Source organism: Argopecten irradians, chromosome 12 (assembly GCF_041381155.1).
Source record: "Argopecten irradians isolate NY chromosome 12, Ai_NY, whole genome shotgun sequence".
Classification (NCBI taxonomy): domain Eukaryota; kingdom Metazoa; phylum Mollusca; class Bivalvia; order Pectinida; family Pectinidae; genus Argopecten; species Argopecten irradians.
This window is the reverse complement of record NC_091145.1, coordinates 13,890,647-13,908,721: the sequence shown is the minus strand read 5'-3', so window position 1 is coordinate 13,908,721 and position 18,075 is coordinate 13,890,647. Positions and strand designations below refer to the sequence as shown.

At 33.7% G+C, this 18,075-nt stretch overlaps 1 protein-coding gene and 1 long non-coding RNA gene across 2 annotated transcripts; both read right to left on the bottom strand.

Annotated features, from left to right (window-relative positions):
- Nucleotides 1-1,810: 1,810 nt before the first annotated feature.
- LOC138336673 (glutathione S-transferase 1-like) lies at nucleotides 1,811-5,886 on the bottom strand. The gene is made up of 5 exons (XM_069286203.1): nucleotides 5,751-5,886; nucleotides 4,590-4,658; nucleotides 3,681-3,796; nucleotides 2,482-2,592; nucleotides 1,811-2,137 (listed from the first exon to the last, which is right to left on the bottom strand). The coding sequence occupies exons 1-5, from the start codon at nucleotides 5,884-5,886 to the stop codon at nucleotides 1,958-1,960; spliced, it is 612 nt and encodes a 203-aa protein (XP_069142304.1). The 3' UTR covers nucleotides 1,811-1,957.
- A 5,071-nt stretch (nucleotides 5,887-10,957) lies between these two features.
- LOC138336788 (uncharacterized) lies at nucleotides 10,958-16,803 on the bottom strand. Its single transcript, XR_011210466.1, has 2 exons — nucleotides 16,398-16,803; nucleotides 10,958-11,904 (listed from the first exon to the last, which is right to left on the bottom strand). It is a non-coding gene; the product is annotated as an uncharacterized lncRNA (long non-coding RNA).
- Nucleotides 16,804-18,075: the final 1,272 nt, after the last annotated feature.

The following is an 18,075-nucleotide window of genomic DNA, read 5'->3' as shown; positions in this document are numbered from 1 at the left end:
AAAACAAGACTGTTTTCATTACCTGTTGCTGAGTTTACGGATGTGACCTGTTGCTGTGTTTCTGAGTTTACGGATGTGACCTGTTGCTGTGTTTCTGAGTTTACGGATGTGACCTATTTGCGTTTCCGAGGTTAGGGATGCGAGTTGTTGCTGCGTTTCTGAGGTTATGGATTTCATTACCTGTTGCTGCGTTTCCGAGGTAAGGGATGTGAGTTGTTGCTGTGTTTCTGAGTTTACGGATGTGACCTGTTGCTGTGTTTCTGAGTTTACGGATGTGACCTGTTGCTGTGTTTCTGAGTTTACGGATGTGACCTATTTGCGTTTCCGAGGTTAGGGATGCGAGTTGTTGCTGCGTTTCTGAGGTTATGGATGTGACTTGTTGCTGCATTCCTAAGGTTAGGGATGCGACTTGTTGTGTTTCTAAGGTTAGGATGTGATCTGTCGCTGCGTTTCGAAGGTTAGGGATGTGATCTGTCGCTGCGTTTCGAAGGTTAGGGATGCGACTTGATGCTGCGTTTCTGAAGTTAGTGATGTGACCTGTCGCTGTATTTCTAAGGTTAGGGATGTGACTTGTTGCTGTGTTTCTAAGGTTAAGTATGTGACTTGTCGTGTATCTCTGAGGTTAGGGATGTGAACTGTTGCTGTGTTTCTGAGGTTAGGGATGTGACTTGTTGCTTTGTTTCTAAGGTTAGGGATGTGACTTGTTGCTGTGTTTCTAAGGAGAGTGATGTGACTTGTTGTTGTGCTTCTAAGGAGAGTGATGTGACTTGTTGATGTGTGTCTAAGGAGTGATGTGACTTGTTGCATCACTGAAGTTAGGGATGTGACTTGTTTCTGTGTTTCTAAAGTTAGGGATGCGACTTCTTGTTGTGTTTCTGAGGTAAGGGATGACTTGTTGCTGTTTTTCTAAGGTTAGGGATGTGACTTGTTGCTGTGTTTCTAAGGTTAGGGATGTGACTTGTTGCTGTGTTTCCGAGGATAGGGATGTGACTTGTTGCTGTGTTTCCGAGGATAGGGATGTGACCTGTTACTGTGTTTCTAAGGATAGGGATGTGATGTATATTGAATGCATTACAAACAAAAGTGACACAAATATCCATCCAACATTTAAAGTGCAGTCTCCAGGATCATCTCGCTGAGCTAATCACTAAAATGGTATGACGATGAATTGATTGTCCCTTCCATTTGTTTACAATCATAACCGAGAAAGGTGCTATTAACGTCTATGATGGCGCTATGGTTGGCGCTTAGATGTCCATGATGGGCGCTTAGATGTCTATAATGGATGGAGCTTGAATTTATATCGCTATAGCTTGGATTTCATGCTAAAGTGTTAAAAGTTTTATCAAATTATATTAATTGTTTATTAGTAATAGGGATACTTACAATAAGTGGTATACGCAAATTGATATATGTATTGGAAGGGGAGCGACCATTGTTCTTAAAACATGTCATATTTTCTATTTTCACGGTTTGAATATTGAATTTAAAATAAACACAAACTACCATAATTTGCATGCTAGAACTATAATATTCTTGAGTGTGTTAATTTGCGTGGCTGCTGTGTATATCGTAATACATTGTACCTGTATCACTGTGTCATACCAGAATAACGGGTAGGATTATATAGTTAACGTTATAGTGTGTTTCATTGTACAGCGGCAGATTGATATTTTGAGATCCGCAGAGGGGAAAATTACAATATGTTATATGATATAATATGGAATATTTTAGGTATAATGGTCGCTCCTTTTTCTATACGTATCCGCGCTTTACACGTGTATATGTTTGGAGCACATCGACTACGGCAAAGAATAGATTTTTTATTCACAAGATTATTCACAAAACAAATACAAAACAAAGTAAACAAATAGTTGTACATATGTACACAGGTACTCAATAATGGCACGCGCTTGTACTGTAGGTCTAAGACCAATGCAGACAACAGTTTATATTTTCAGTTGTTTTTCTTTGGTGGATGGGCTTCGATCCATTTCTTGATACCCGGGTTTTCTTGCACAACGTTTGCATGTGTCTTCAAAGTCGTATTATCGTTATAAACTTTTGCTAATGATTCGCCGAACATGAGTGGGAGCTGTTTGAAAAAACTGAATAGAGCAATATCGGCCACAGTAATCTGGAAATAGATAAACAGATAAGCAATTCTTAAAAAAACCCACTCAAGACATAGTTTTAAAGCCAAAAAATAAATGATATATTAAAAAAAATAATGATTTATTATGTATACAGTGAGTTACTTTTAAATCGATCATTTAATGCAATGCTCATTACTTATATAAGTGATGTAAAATACAAAACATTTTAATATAATGATAATTGAGCTCAAATATACGACCATCCTAGTTTATATGTCGCAATAAATTCACTTCCATTAAACATTACTAGGATGTAATGTACGTTACGTAATAATAGTAATTATGCCATTCAATACTTATTTTTTGTTTGATAGTCTTACAGTACCTTTGATCCAACAAGCCATTTCTCTTTTGAATTCACTTTTTTCATTTCTTCGAAAATCTTGACAAACTTCGGAATGGTCTCTTTCTCTAGTTTTTCTTTTATTTCAGCAGACTGTAGAGTGTACGAAAATAGACATCTTAAGCATGGTGATAAAAGAAGATATATGTATTTATCAATTGAATCTTGCTACATGTAGTAACGAAAATTCCCTCCATTGGCTTTAAAAGATTATGCTATCATCTCGTAATGACGCCGGCGTTTGAAACATGGTTACTGATGGGCTGACACAACCCAGTTATGATTTTAGAAAAAATACCCTCCGGAAATCATAATTTAGAATTAATGAATTATTAGGATTAAAATACACACATCGTTTAGAAAACGTAGCGTGTTAGATCCCATAACATAATATTTAAGCATTGATGTCACAATTTTTGTTTATTTCATCAGAGTATAAAGAAATTTTGTTTTCTAAACTGTGTGAATCCTCGTAGCGGATTGTAACAAAAGTTTGCAAATAAAACTTTTTTTTTTTTTGGAAAGTTAAAATACACACGTTTACTTGGGTAGACTTTAAGACATAAATAACATTTTAAATGAAATGAACACTGAAGATGTAAGTAAAAAGTAAAGGTATATTCCATATATTAATTACTACTCAAATTACAGTTTTACTAAGTAAGACATATTCCATATAATAATTACTACTCAAATTACAGTTTTACTAAGTAAGACATATTCCATATATTAATTACTACTCAAATTACAGTTTTACTAAGTAAGACATATTCCATATATTAATTACTACTCAAATTACAGTTTTACTAAGTAAGACATATTCCATATATTAATTTACTCAAATTACAGTTTTACTAAGTAAGACATATTCCATATATTAATTACTACTCAAATTACAGTTAAAAAGATAAAAGTTTCACAACACAAGCACATGAAACATGTAATTGATATGAATTGATTAATCTCTGCAATGTTTAGTTAGTACCTGGTGATTTTCTCAATTAATTTATTTCCTGGTACATGCATGCATATTTTCAGTTCAAGATTTAGTTTGAATTGTGTTTTCACATTCACTTCACTGTAATCCAAGTTTGACACAGGAATAATATTATAACTTGAGAATTAAACAAACAAGGAACTTATTAAAAGTATTATATTTACATGGGCAAATTATCAGTTACCTTAACTTGGTCTTCCCTTGCCATGTACAACTTTAGAACTTCCGAAAATAGGTCTTCTAATGTACAAAGGACTACGTCCACCATGGTCCGCTCGGATTCGTTCGTTCCATACAGATCTTTAACATATAATGAAAGTAAATTATACTTTTTGATCAAAAATAAACTGCTTTAGTTTCGCGTAAAGTATATTTCAAAATAATTTCAACATACCGGAAATTGTAAATACATTAATTTGCGATCAGGAGTATTTAAGTATATTTACATTTTGTGATTGTGATACATTTCAGTTCCCGTTTGAGCTCTCTCACGAAATTACGCGAATATTGGTATTCCGCGAAAATTAAGTGATTTCATACCCTCATTACAATTTACTTTACATATATGTTTTTTTGCTAGATTTATCATTTAAATAACACATTTTCGTCAAGAAATACTCACATTGCTTTTATAGAATAGATGAAGCATACAAAAGTACCTGTCCATTCGTATAACTTCATTAGGAATTTCTATGATATTATCTATAATGGTTTCACAATACCGCAGATTATATCAATATTGTTTGATTGAGATTCATTTTCCATAATAATTGTAAAGCAATATATATAGTCTTATGAGGTATTTTCTGTGTGGTTATATGCGAGCTTCACTGAATTGTCCTTCAACGCTATTCTGTATTTGCATGTTACAGACTTATCTGCCCTTCCGGGTAGTTATTGATTGTGACGTCACGTGTTTGTGAGCGTAATGCCATACATTTCGGAGAAAACGACGTGAATTGCGCTCACAAAATAATGACGTAACAATTGATACTTACCCGCAAGGGAGCTAACTCTGTAATATGCAAAGACGGAATACCAAAGTTTGGGGACATATTTTGTAAGCATTTGATACTTTTTCTTAGTTACTTACCATTTTCGCGGGTTGTATTAATGATTGTTTCCTGTCTCCATTTGCAGATTGCGCTGGTGCAATGTTGAACTGGAAACAAAGGTTTTGACTCTAGTGATGACAATAAAATGTCCACAAGAGTGAATATCAATGTAATTTGTCAGCGCTAGGTGTCATAACCGTACGCGTCCTCCTGGCTGGACGTCAATACTCAATGTCATTTGCCGGCTGAAGGTATTTGAGGTTTCTCCTTTAGTTCGATTTCACAGATGTTGCCTCACTACTATATTTCTGTGTTGAAGTGTCCAAAAGATGAGCGCGGCATGGACGATAATTTGTGCTAATGACTTTATTAAGGACTTCGTTGCAGATAAAAGACTGTAAGAAAAGTTAAATGCATGCGGAATGACATAAGCACAATTCAAGCGTTCACTCAAAGCCTAACTTTTTACGTTAGTAAAGCAGGACATCCTCGTGATAAAACAAGCAACAACGGTAAAAAATGTTTTTCATAGCCACTTGTCAAACTGTTCGACTGTAACCTGGCTCGATTTTTTTGGTCACTGTTCAAGGTCAACTCACTATGTTTGACTCCGTTTAAGATATACACTGATCGTGTGCAGTCACCCGTGAAAAAATGGTATGTATTTCAACCCCAACTTTATAAAAATCTCTTCATATATTCATTTCTATAGAATTCCTATGTCAATACCAGTGTAAAGCTAAATCTAAAGGTTGAGAGCCATGGAGATTTTTTTTCGACTCAGTATGCCATTAGTCACCGTAAAGGACAATTACTGTTGACAATGGGCACAGTCATGTAGGTGATACATATGTAGCTAACTGCTGCTGACATTCGAGGATAAGTTATGATAATATCTAGATATTTAAATTCGAACATAGATATAAACTAGAGAATCATATTACTATTTAGTGTATCCTATACACTAGTATAGACGGAAATCATTAATCATCATTCACAATTCGAAATTAAATTCGCTGTCAGACAGTGTCTTTGTTAGACCATACGTGTGATTTCATGTGATCTTACTATCATTATAGCAACTAGATACAAATCAAATCTTAAAATGTCTCTGTAACAAAAATAAAAAGATGAGGAAAATTTACAAAATATGAAATAAATTTCATCCCATTATCTTGATAGAGAAAGGGCTTATTTACCTGACCTCACTTTTTCCCATTCGGCATTATCCTTGATTCTCTTATCTTCATATACTTGGCCTGCAACAGCAAATGCAATCCGAATGGCCTCTCCCCTTCCACGTCCGTCAAAGTAGACCAGGCGGTATTCCGGCATCTTGCTGGCGATGTAGGTGTAGTAATGATTGTTCGTTCGAAATGTACCCTACGGCGGCACAGAAGTGACACGAAAAATATTTTTTTTAATGTAGGACAAAAAAAAAGATTTTATGTAGGGTGAAAAATATTTTTTTCTTTTACGTGCTCACGTAAAACTTATTACGTGAGCACGTAAAACGTTTACGTGCTCACGTAAAACATTCTGTGTTAAGCAAGAAATATTTTTCTTATGTATGGTGAAAAATGTTTTTTTTTTTATGTATGTCGAAAAATATTTTTTTTTAATGTAGGATGAAAAATATTTTTTTAATGTAAGACGAAAAATGTTTTTTTTTAATGTAGGATGAAAAATATTTTTTATGTAAGACGAAATTTTTTTTTCTTAATGTAAGACGGAAAATATTTTTTCTATTACGTGATCACGTAAAACTTATTACGTGCTCACGTAATAAGTATTACGTGAGCACGTAATAGCTCAACCAATCGGAGGACACGAGTCATTCGCATGCGACGCCGAATAAAGCGTAAGTAATACAAGTTCATCAAGATATGATCCAGTGGTGGTGACAGTGACTAAGGGTATTTGACCAGGCCAATGGCCATGTCCTTGTAAAAGATTACGAAATAGAAGTCATATTGTTTTCTCGAATGTAATACACTGTTTTCTTGAAGCACGGGTCAGTTAATACGTTGTGTAACTTAAGGAACTGATTGAAATGTTATATTACCATTACTTGTCATTTCAGATATAGTTTGCACATACTTATTTGTTGTTTCCAGGACAATGGAACAGCTGATAGAGTTCCTTAAAGGAAGAGAAATTGACTGGAAGAGATTCGAAGAGGAAAAGGTATCTTTAAAGCTAAAGCCACATTCATTCAAATGTAGTTGTTTAACGTTTTTAATGGTTCTGTCATTAAAGGGATATTCAGTAACGGTTCACAATCACAAATATGCACTAAGAATATCAAGATTTAAAATACATGCTAAAAGGTTAAGTCAAATAAAGGCATACACCTTGCTCATTATTTTGCATTTTCACTATGGCCTCTTAAGTGGTCAAAACCAATGCTACCCAGAACAGGGCCCGGCACCATAAAGCTATTTCCAGACAGATTTTTTTTAACTCTTTACAAAAATCTGTCTAAAACAGTTTTATGGTGCCTGATTTCTTAGTGGGATCCTTTTTTGGTAAATGAAAGTTTTATACTTTTAAATGCACGTCATTTCCTGTACCATATCTACAAAGTAGGACAAAATTTTGCTCTTGAAAGGAAAGTTGTAATGGCTTACCATTGTCCTTTTCGTTGCAGGTGGTTAAAGAGAATTGAACTTTCCGCTCTTTTTAGGTCATCTGACCCGAAGGATCATGATGACCTACATAAATATATACTCATCGTGTTTTGTCCGTCGTCGTGCGCCGTGCGCCGTGCGCCGTATTTAAACTTTCATTCAAACGACTTCTTCTCAATAACCGAAAGGCCCAGGGTACTTCTTGTCAATAACCGAAAGGCCCAGGGTACTCATATTCGGCTTGTTGGCTGCTGAGATGAGGGGTTACAAAGTTTGTAGAAAACAAATGACCTTGACCTTCATTCAAGGTCACAGGGGTCAAATAGATATAATCTTTAAACAACTTCTTGTGAATAACTAAAAGGCCTAGAGGGCTGATATTGGATCAGTAGCATGCTGGGATAAAGGACAACCAAGTTTGTTCAAATGATTGACCGTGACCTACTTCATGATTAAAGTCATCACATAGATCAGGAATATACAGTTTCTTCTAAAGAGCTCCATACATTTCATTAGTTGTTAACCAATACTGTGTGATTTGACTGTGTTGTATTTTGCCAAAAGTCAGATGACCGTTAAGGCCCATGGTCCTCTTGTTTTATAATTTAAATTTGATTCAGGTTTTTCATCAATACAATGTTATGTGTAATATATACAAAATAAGTATACTCGATGATCATAATTATTATATTTACTCTTTCTAATTTGTGTAGTTCATTTTATTTAAACACATCCTTACGTTTTCACTTAGCATATTCTCATGTTCTGATTATAAATCCATTCATAAATACACTTTTTACCATCAATCCATATATCCTGATTTTTCCTACATTCATATTTAAACCTGAAAGTTAAGCAAATTCTTCATGTTCACATACTGCTTCCTTTAATGACATTTCTGTTCCATCCAGTATGAATGAAGTATTATCTGCATACTGTGATAATAGAATTGGACAGTTCTTAACATTAACACCATTCATATTTTCATTCTTTCTTAAAACTGTATGGTCTGTGACTTGTTGTATTTTTGGCATAGAAAAAGTATTTAGAGTGTTCTACATATTTTTCTCCGCCTCTCTAAGTTTAAACTTTCGATATTCACCGATTTTTGTAAAGTTCGTATTCGTATATAAAGTTATTAAATAATGAAATTGAAATATTGATTTTAAAACTGAAAACAAAGAATGCACTTCTTGTAATATTAAATCGTGTTAAGAGATAATGTTGCCATTGTCAATTTGTAATATTGGAATAATTTATGAAGTGTGATTTCTGTTTTCTAAATGAATTCGTATTTTGAATGTTTTAGGGGAGCAACTGGAGTTCCATTGGAGAGTGTGCTCTCATTTTGGACTGGCGCCAGAAAAATCCCTCCCTTGGGCTTCGACCACAAGTTAGAAGTAAAATTCGGAGCTTCAAGGCAATTACCATGCGCCCATACATGTGGGTTAATTCTCACAATATAGAGAGGATTCGATAATCCTGACGATTTCGAGGAATCGTTTCGGAAAGCTATACAGTGGGCAGGGGGATTTCATTTAGTATGAATGACATTTGAATTGAAGCAATTTTCACATAGTTAATTTTCATATAATTTTCAATACGTTTGTTTACCTGTCTTGCGGCTTCAGGCCAATAGGGCTATTCACTTTTAATGTAATTATTTTAACATATTTGCCTGACTTGCAGTTGCGGGGTTACTCACTTTTAATGTAGTTCTTAATAATTTTGCCTGACATTCGGCTGCGGGGCTGATCACTCTTGATGTAGTTTTCAATATTTTACCTGAATTGCTTTTGCAGGGGCTTTTCATTTTTAATGAAGTTTTCAACATTTTTGCCTGACATGCGGCTGCGGGGCTATTGGATTTTAGTGTAGATTTCAACATTATAGCTTGACTTGCGATTGCACGGTATTCACATTTAATGCAATTATTACATATTTGCCTGTCTTGCAGTTGCGGGGCTAATCACTTTTGATGTACTTCTTATTAATTTTGCCTGACCTGCGGCTGCGGGGCTAATCACTTTTGATGTAGTTTTTCAATATTTTTCATGAATTGCTTTTACAGGAGCTTTTCATTTTTAATGTAGTTTTCAACATATTTGCCTGAAATGCGGCTCCCGGGCTATTGAATTTTAGTGTAGATTTCAACATTATTGCTTGACTTGCGATTGCACGGCTATTCACGTTAAATGCAATTATTACATATTTGCCTGACTTGCAGTTGCGGGACTACAATTTTTGTGTAGCTCTTAATAATTGTGCCTGACTTGCGGCTGAAGGGCTATTTATTTTTGATGTAGTTTTCAACATTTTGCCTTAATTGCGGAAGTTGGGCTTTCATTTTAATTCAGTTTTCTATATTTTTCCTATATTGCATTTCAGGTGCTATTACTTTTAATGTAGTTTTCAACATATTTGCTTGACTTGCAGCTACAGGGCTATTAATGTTTTATGTAGATTTCGATATTTTCGTCTGACTTGTTCCCTAGATGCTATCTACTTTTGAAGAAACATTCAAGATTTTGCATGACTTGCGTTTAGGGTTTCTAGAGTTATTGATGCTTGCGGTTTTACCTGCTTGTAACAATCAAGGCAAAGTCATGCCAACATTAAGAATCCGGCGGCTTAATTGTTCAATTTAATCTTTCTTTTGTTTAGAAATACATTATTTAGATTTTGATATAATATGTGTAAATGTGTAATTTGAAACCTTGATAAACCTTATCGGCTGCATAAGTGCTGTAATAAATGTAGTGTATCAGTTGTTTGAAGTGCATTCCGAATTATAAGACATTATCATCTCATATATTCTCTTCATTTATCATTTGTTAAGTCTTTTCGATCAGCATTCAGAATCAATAGAGATACTGGAACCAATTTTGAATAACTGCATTCAGACAGCCGCATTATAATGTACAATATTACTAGTTACACGTTCCTAATCTACACTTACACTTAATTAAATGTTATTATCTACTTTAAGACTGCCATTTTGAAATACACAAGTGGTTCGTTTGTATGCAGCATGATATACTGATATACATAAAATTAATCATATTCATAAATAAAAGTTTCTTCATTACTTTGTTTTGTTGATTATTTTGGTTCATTGTTCGATCACCTTTTATCGTTATAAAAAGGCATTTTATGATAGAGGGTAAAGCCCTTATGGTTACAAATTGACTATAATTGAAGTAGATTTGAAGGAAGAGGTCTAAACATACTATTTGTTTCATTGAAACTCATCCTTTTATCACTGGTGACACTGTTGTTCATCCAATGAGAAATACAATTTTGGCGAGCATGGATAGTTCGGGAGGATCCGTGATCGTCGTTAAAACAACAGAACATGATATCAACGAGAATAAACAGACGGATGAATGAAATACTTGGTTTACTGACAAATTATGATGAGAAACATTGCTATTTGCGATTTTAAAATAAAATTTAAAAAAAAATAATTACGAATAAATGTGCTAACTATTGGATGATAGCTATATTAGCGTTATTTTATCGGGTAAATAACTTGATTTGGATATATCTTTATGTTATGGAGATGTAACACATTATATCTCTAGAACATAAAACTATATGCAAGTGAATCCTTATAAATTAATTTTCTTACTTTTTTTCTCATAGACATCCTTACTCTGCCGTTTCAACCAATCAAATGCGACGATATAAACAGCGATTATCTATATACCGATTGTTTGTTTGATGGAAATGTAATTCAAAACATCCGGATCACACTACAACAAGAGACTATGGAGTTCAATGTTTACCAATGCACTTTATTCATAAAATCACAGTTCATAATTGACGAAAAACGTTTCGATTTCGAACGTTCAAGGCGTCTTAGCGTTTATAAAGCCTCTTTTAAAACACCACAATTCCAGTTGCTACCTTAAGGTTACATTTAACCTGATAAAATTAAAATTACAAAAAAACTAAACAAAAAACGCATTATGACCAAAACAATATGCTAATGAATGTCAGTATTACATGCAAACTTATTATACTTAAATAGAAAAAGAAATATACATTGGATGTAAACTTTTTTTTCTTAAATCACGCTCTCGTTTCAGATTTAATAAAAATATGCCAAAGATAGAAACAATTACTTACGAGGCCAATTAGATAAAGTCACTTGAAATTAAATTGAATATACACTATTGTTGTACTTTAGACTCTCGAGAGGGAAATTTAGACACTTAGATTTCGACAGCGCAGTAAAAAAATGACTACTATATATATATATATATATCAACAATTACTAAAACTAAGTCTAAACTAAACATAAGAGGATGCTTCCTACACTAGACAAGCTATTCGAAACAGTTCATTCAAATGACCCAATGCGCAACTTCGTAGTTACCGTTTTAAAGGCTATTAAGTACAATAAATGTACTTTTCTTCTGAGTTGCAAATATAGTTCTGTTGCGTCATTATAGGTGAGAGGTGGTGTCATGGCATGTTCCTGCATGATTCCAATGCACACTTCATACACATCCTTATCACAAGGAACTAGAATGCGAAATTCCGCCTCTCTGGAACAAACCATCCAGTCATTGTCTGATACAACAACACCTTTGTCATCAGTGTTCCACAAAAAAGGAAAAGTGAACATGTTGTTGGGGCGACCAGAGGGTACCATGGTGTTAGTTGAACGCCTTATATTGTGATTGTTCCACATTCCAAGCGCAGTATCTAACTCATTCTGAAAAATAGAAATAAAATATTAGAACTGTTAATATATACAGATATTCATCGTTAAAAGGCTCATCACAAAAGGAGATATCATAAAACTTGGTTTTTCAATTTGCTACTACACGAAGGTACATATAATTAAACAAAGTCTATCGAATCTACATAAGTATAAAAATAAAAGTAATTATTCATTAAGGTTCTTCTCTGACTGCTGAAAAGTCAAACTTTTCCTATGACTATTTATCTTCTTGTGTGGATTTTTGGAAGTTAAAACCAAAGCTGAAAATGGAACAAAACTGATATGCAAGTGGGTTTAATTTTCAGAAACTGTGAATTAGAAATGCCTATTTGACGTAATCTGTGATTTTAGCAGATTTTTATCGTTTCGGCCATACACATGACAAGCTCAAGCAATGTTTTTAAACTAGATTATCTAATAAGCATGAATGTTTGCAGAATTACCAAAAGTGGCAATGAAAATACCAGTTCCACACAAATACTTTATCATATTTTACCAGAATAGCTGCACATGTGTCCCTACCCCCTTAACTTTGAAGATCAAAAAACCAGTGTATCCTATTTTTCATGACTTTCACATATTTAACGCTCCCTACAAACAGGCCCTATTACTTATTTTTATAACTTGCAACTTAATTAAACGAAAATTGATTGCTGTTCATGATACATAACCTTGGAGGTCATTAATCCTTGATTTTTTGCTCCATCAGAATATTTATTATTTTTAGCATTTTTGTTAAACGACTAAAATCACTTCAACTACAAAAGAATATATAAAAAAAAAACCAATATGGTATGATTTCACACTTCAATTTTTATTAGATTCATCAGAGTGAATCCTTCACAACAAAAATCAATTCAATACACCTAAAAATGCGAAGATAGTGTCAATTTCGACTATTTTCAAAGCGTAGGAAGCACACATTTGCAAAATGGACGGTGTAACGTTGAAAATGGACCTCCGTTGAAAATTGACTTCGGGTCAGTTTTCAACGTTGAAAACGGAACCCGAATGCCGTTGAAAATTGAACATGCCGTTGAAAATTGAGAGTGTCTAGGGTCAATTCTCAACGGCAGGTCTGTTTAAAAATGACCGTTGAAAAATGACCTTGGCAAACTATCAACGGATGGTCTTTTGAAAAGTTTGTACTATGTGGTGTTCACTTCCGAGTACCAGTGGATAGTATTACAAAACTATAATTATGTGATATTATTAATTTGATTCTTAATGATTTTTTATAATTATATTTTCGACGATTTTATGTTTGTCAGATATTCAGTAATAGTTAATATATATTTATTCCCTGCAATACAATAATACATGTATTATATATAAATCTGCGTATGGATCAGTTATGTTGTGTTCTGCGTATGGTTGTGTTGTGTTGTTGTGTTGTTTTGTGGTTGTGTGTTTTTGTGTTCTGTGTTGTTTGTTGTGTGTTGTTGTGTGATGTTGTGTTGTTATGGTGTGTTGTGTGTTGTTGTGTGATGTTGTGTTGTTATGGTGTGTGTTGTTGTTGTGTTGTGTGGTATTGTGTGGTTGTGTAATGTTATAGTGTTGTTATTGGTGTGTTGTTGTGTTGTTGTATGCTGTGTGGCTGTGTTTGTGTTGTGTTGTGTTGTTTTGTTGTTCCGTGTTTGTGTAAAGTGTTGTTGTGATGTGTTGTTGCGTTATGTTGTGTGATGTTGTGTTGTTGTCGGGTGTTGTGTAGTTGTATATTGTTGTGTTGTTAGGTGGTGTTGTATTGTTGTTGTGTTATGTGTTGTACTGTTGTGTGATGTTTTGTTGTTATGGTGTGTTGTGAGGATTGTTGTGTTGTGTGTTGTTGTTAGGTGTGTTATGCTGTTGTTGCGTGTTTGTGTGATGTGTTCTTGTGTTATGTTGTGTGATGTGCTGTTGTGTTATGTTGTGTTGTGTGATGTTGTGTTGTGTAGTGTGATGTTGTGTTGTGTAGTGTTGTTAAGTTTTGTTGTGTTGTTGTTGGATGTTGTTTTTCAACGTTACACTTCATATAGAATTATATGAAAAACTAGAATAATTATAGAGTCCTAATTGACTTAAAACTGTGTGAATATATGTGATGTTGTTCTTTCAGAAACCATTATGCCCGTAGAATACTCTACCGGTAATTACCCAGTTATCTTTCCTATAACCCGGTAACACCCACCTCAGTATCAATAGATCAATAATATCTTGATGCCATAATATTTACATTTTCACTTCGCTCCGCCTCAATGAAACTAGTAAACTCCGATCACTTCATTTCCCAATGAAGATGCTTGGTCACGTGCTGACCTCTGACCGGCGTGAGAATACATTTTGACATTGTTTACATTTTGACCTACATTGTAGTTTTACGCCGCTTCAGTTTTGAACGAACTTTCTGCGATGTGGCCTATCGTTGTACATTTAGAAACACAGACAGGAATGCTTGATAAAGTGATATTAGAAATTGTCAGTAATATAATATTATAGTCGCCTAGAGATATTTTACACGTATTTTGATGAAACACTGAATTAGGCTCAAGCCCAGGTAAAAAAAATGCTGAGCATAGCCTGAACCGGGGATGCTTCAAAGCTCTCTATTTAGGCCTATAAATATATGCACTGCTGACAAGTAAACAAAGCATGAAATTAAAACTAAAAGCATTTATTTGTTTAATGTTTAGAGAAATATCTTAATTCAAGCACACGTAAGAAAATTTTAACAATGTTATCTTAAAAAAGTGTGATTTGGGTTAGCGTCACGTTAGGACCGAACGCAGTGAGGTTCACCACTCATCGCATAGCCTAGTAGGCATAATCGAACGCAAATAGTTTAATGTGTACAATATATGTGAAACGGTGTCATACATGTAAGCTTAGAAATGATAGATTCCATGAAAATACGCTCAAATAGCAAACAGGCTAATTTCAGTGACATTAAGCCTATCGAAACGATTCTGTGAGTGTCAAAATCCACGGCATTGGAGGGTTGTTGGAAACCGCCAACATTTCAAATCGATGTTTCTCTACTTACTTTTACCGAATTTTAATCCCCAAACTCCAGTAGACAGAGAAGTTATCACATTTCAAGAATAACACAGAAGTCTTCCAGTGATCTGCGACTAAGTCCCGCATTTTAACACGTTTTATTGAGCCCCGGAAGCATGATTATTGGACTGCATCACATACTATAGACACAGGGGTTGGATTTCACAACAGGTTTAGTTAATACATATTTAAATGTCAGCTACAAATAATTATCAGACGGAAATACAACATTCAGTTAATTCCATAACAATTCTAATTGAGTTTTAAAAGGTTTGATTATGTTTAGATACCAACCATTCAGCATTTTCACCACAATCGTCATTTTCTTCGAAACCGGACCCCTGCTCAATCGAGCGACCGGATTACACATTGACTGCACTGCTAGTACTGCGCAGCAGTTTTTGTATTTGAAGCTACATAATAATGTTTTATGATAAAATTTAAGCCATTAGTTCTTGAATATAAAAACAATATTTCAAAATCGCCGTTTTTTATCGTAACAACGCACAAAGAATGAAGTTATTTTCGGAGCTACATTTTGTGTTGCCTTGGTGACGAGAAGAACTGACTGGCGGCTGTTCCGTAGCTGTACATACATGTACGATAACTGGTACAATGTTGCAAAATTGTATAATAATCTTATACCGAACACATATAATTTGACTTTTTTCAACAGCGGAATTTTTAAATTGGTTAATGTAAATATAAGGATTGATTATCAATTTTGTTGCTTGCATTGACTGATGAAGAAAGTTAATCTCGTGCAAATGTTACATGAACTGCTTCGCAGTTCACTTCATTTGCACGAGATTAACTTTCTTCATCAGTCAATGCAAGCAACAAAATTGACAATCAATCCTTAAGTATATAGCTAAAATTAAAAAAGCGACATCATCGCGTTTGTAATGCAGCTTTGCTAAAGTTGCTTTATTATATACAGAAAGTTAATACTAGAGGTCAATTCAACACATAGAATGAATATGACTTTCAACATATTGGTTATTTAATTTTCCAACTAGAATCAAGAAAATTCAATTCATACAAATGTTTACACTGGCAAGATTATAATCTTATTTATTCGGTTATATATACGACACGTAAGAACCACGAGTCGATGTAGTTGTTAGGTGAAAGACAACTCAATCATACAGCTCTCACAATGTTCCTGTGAATATGGCGATGAAAACAGGATTTAAAGCAATCTTATACTCGAGCTAAAACGTCCCCTCCACTTTAAGGACCCATGAACAATTCTATTTATATTGGGTACATCATTTGATTACCTGAATTAGTGCCGTAAAACAGAACTAATCATACAGCTCTCACAATGTTCCTGTGAATATGGCGATGAAAACAGGATTTAAAGCAATCTTATACTCGAGCTAAAACGTCCCCTCCACTTTAAGGACCCATGAACAATTCTATTTATATTGGGTACATCATTTGATTACCTGAATTAGTGCCGTAAAACAGAACTGTATTAAGCTTTTATCCAGGAAGTTTCCACTGAACTGACCGCTGAAGTGAAGATGCTTAAATGTGTCTATCCAAAACTGTATATGCTCCCGGCGTAGTAGCTACTGTTGTAGCGGAAAAGATATCACCTTCTGACTGACTTTTCCGCTACTGCAAGGTCCCTCTATAAAGGTGTGGGAAACCAAATCAGGTACGACCCACCATCGATTATGTCTTGTCAAAAATTATTCCGATCAAACACGGCTTTGACACATACCTGGATGTTAGTAGGGGATGTTATTCTAGCTGTAGACGTCGAGTTTTTAACTTTATCACCATTATTTAATCAGATACATGCATTTGAATCCAATGTTGACAATTTCTCGGCTAAAATCGAGCGACATTTTGTAAACTACCGCCGCGCATGCGCCAGTCTCCGATAACATTACTAGTGAGGCCCATTAGGGGTGATGATGTTTCCATTATGTCTTGCAGGCCTACAAATATTCATGAAAAGCGTGCAATGGATAGACTGACAATTTGATTATAAATATATATAAAAAACACGATAAAGAGGAAAAGAAAATATTTTTTTATTTCATTCTTTAAGTTAAAAAAAATGTAAAAAAATGATTATAACAAAATAAAAATAAAATCATAGTTTGTTTTGAAAAAAAATTCAATTCATCATCAGCATCTGTATTTTTTGGAAAGTTTTATTTCTAATTGTTTTTATTTTTAGAATGATTAATTATTATCATTTATGTCAAACTTATTGAATTTATTTTTATTTGGAAAGTGCATACATGTGTTTTAATTTTTTTTCATAACTCAACTGCAGGATTTTTCTGTAGTTTGTTTATATGTACATGTAAGCCTAACAACATTAAACATAATAAACCAAGCCAATTATAAAGTTTAATCTTGATTTGAATTGTAGGTGATTTTCTTGGATGTCAAAAATTAAATTCTGATTGATTAAGATAATTGGAAATGGAAGATATTCTTGATGTTTTCTTCATCAACACACATTAACATGGTAAAGTTATTTGGAAATGCAGTATATAATTTATACAAAATATGGTTTGTGTATTGACGGAAGAGTGTATGTGCATGTAAGTATCATAATTATAGCTGACATATTCATTTATGTATTATAAAAAAATATGAGAACAGAGATAATCAGGAATAGTTTCTGATGCTATAATTTATAAGAATATTTCCACAAATTTCCATTCCTAAACGATAATGTCAAAGTAAAAATTGTATTACCCATGCAATCTACAATTTATAAATATACAAGTACTGTGTGCATTGTTAAAAAATGCAAAAAACAAAAATTAAAAAAAAAAATCATGGAAAATATGTCAAGACATATTGGAAACAGACAAGATAAGAGTCATTTAAATAAGAAATATATCATTAACTATTAAAAGAAATATGATACAAATCATTTTTATTGTGTATCTATTTTATATATGCCTATATATATCTGTTTGTTAATTAGGGATTTCCTTGAGGATGGAAATCCATTGTTATTGGATGGGATTTCCATTGAGGATGGAAATCCCTATTGTTATTGTTCTGTTTTTCTTCTTATTAGGATTTCCATTGAGGATGGAAATCCCTATTGTTATTGTTCTTGTTTTTTCTTCTTATTATTATTATTCTTTA

What these genes read in the sequence shown, in the direction of transcription:
- LOC138336673 (XM_069286203.1), bottom strand. Translation starts at nt 5,886, where the DNA reads ATGCCGGAATACCGCCTGGTCTACTTTGACGGACGTGGAAGGGGAGAG. An exon ending in ATGGGAAAAAGTGAGGTCAG is followed by an intron (nt 4,659 to 5,750) that starts GTAAATAAGCCC and finishes CTTTGTTTCCAG; the next exon opens with TTCAACATTGCACCAGCGCA. An exon ending in AATGGCTTGTTGGATCAAAG is followed by an intron (nt 2,138 to 2,481) that starts GTACTGTAAGAC and finishes ATCTATTTCCAG; the next exon opens with ATTACTGTGGCCGATATTGC.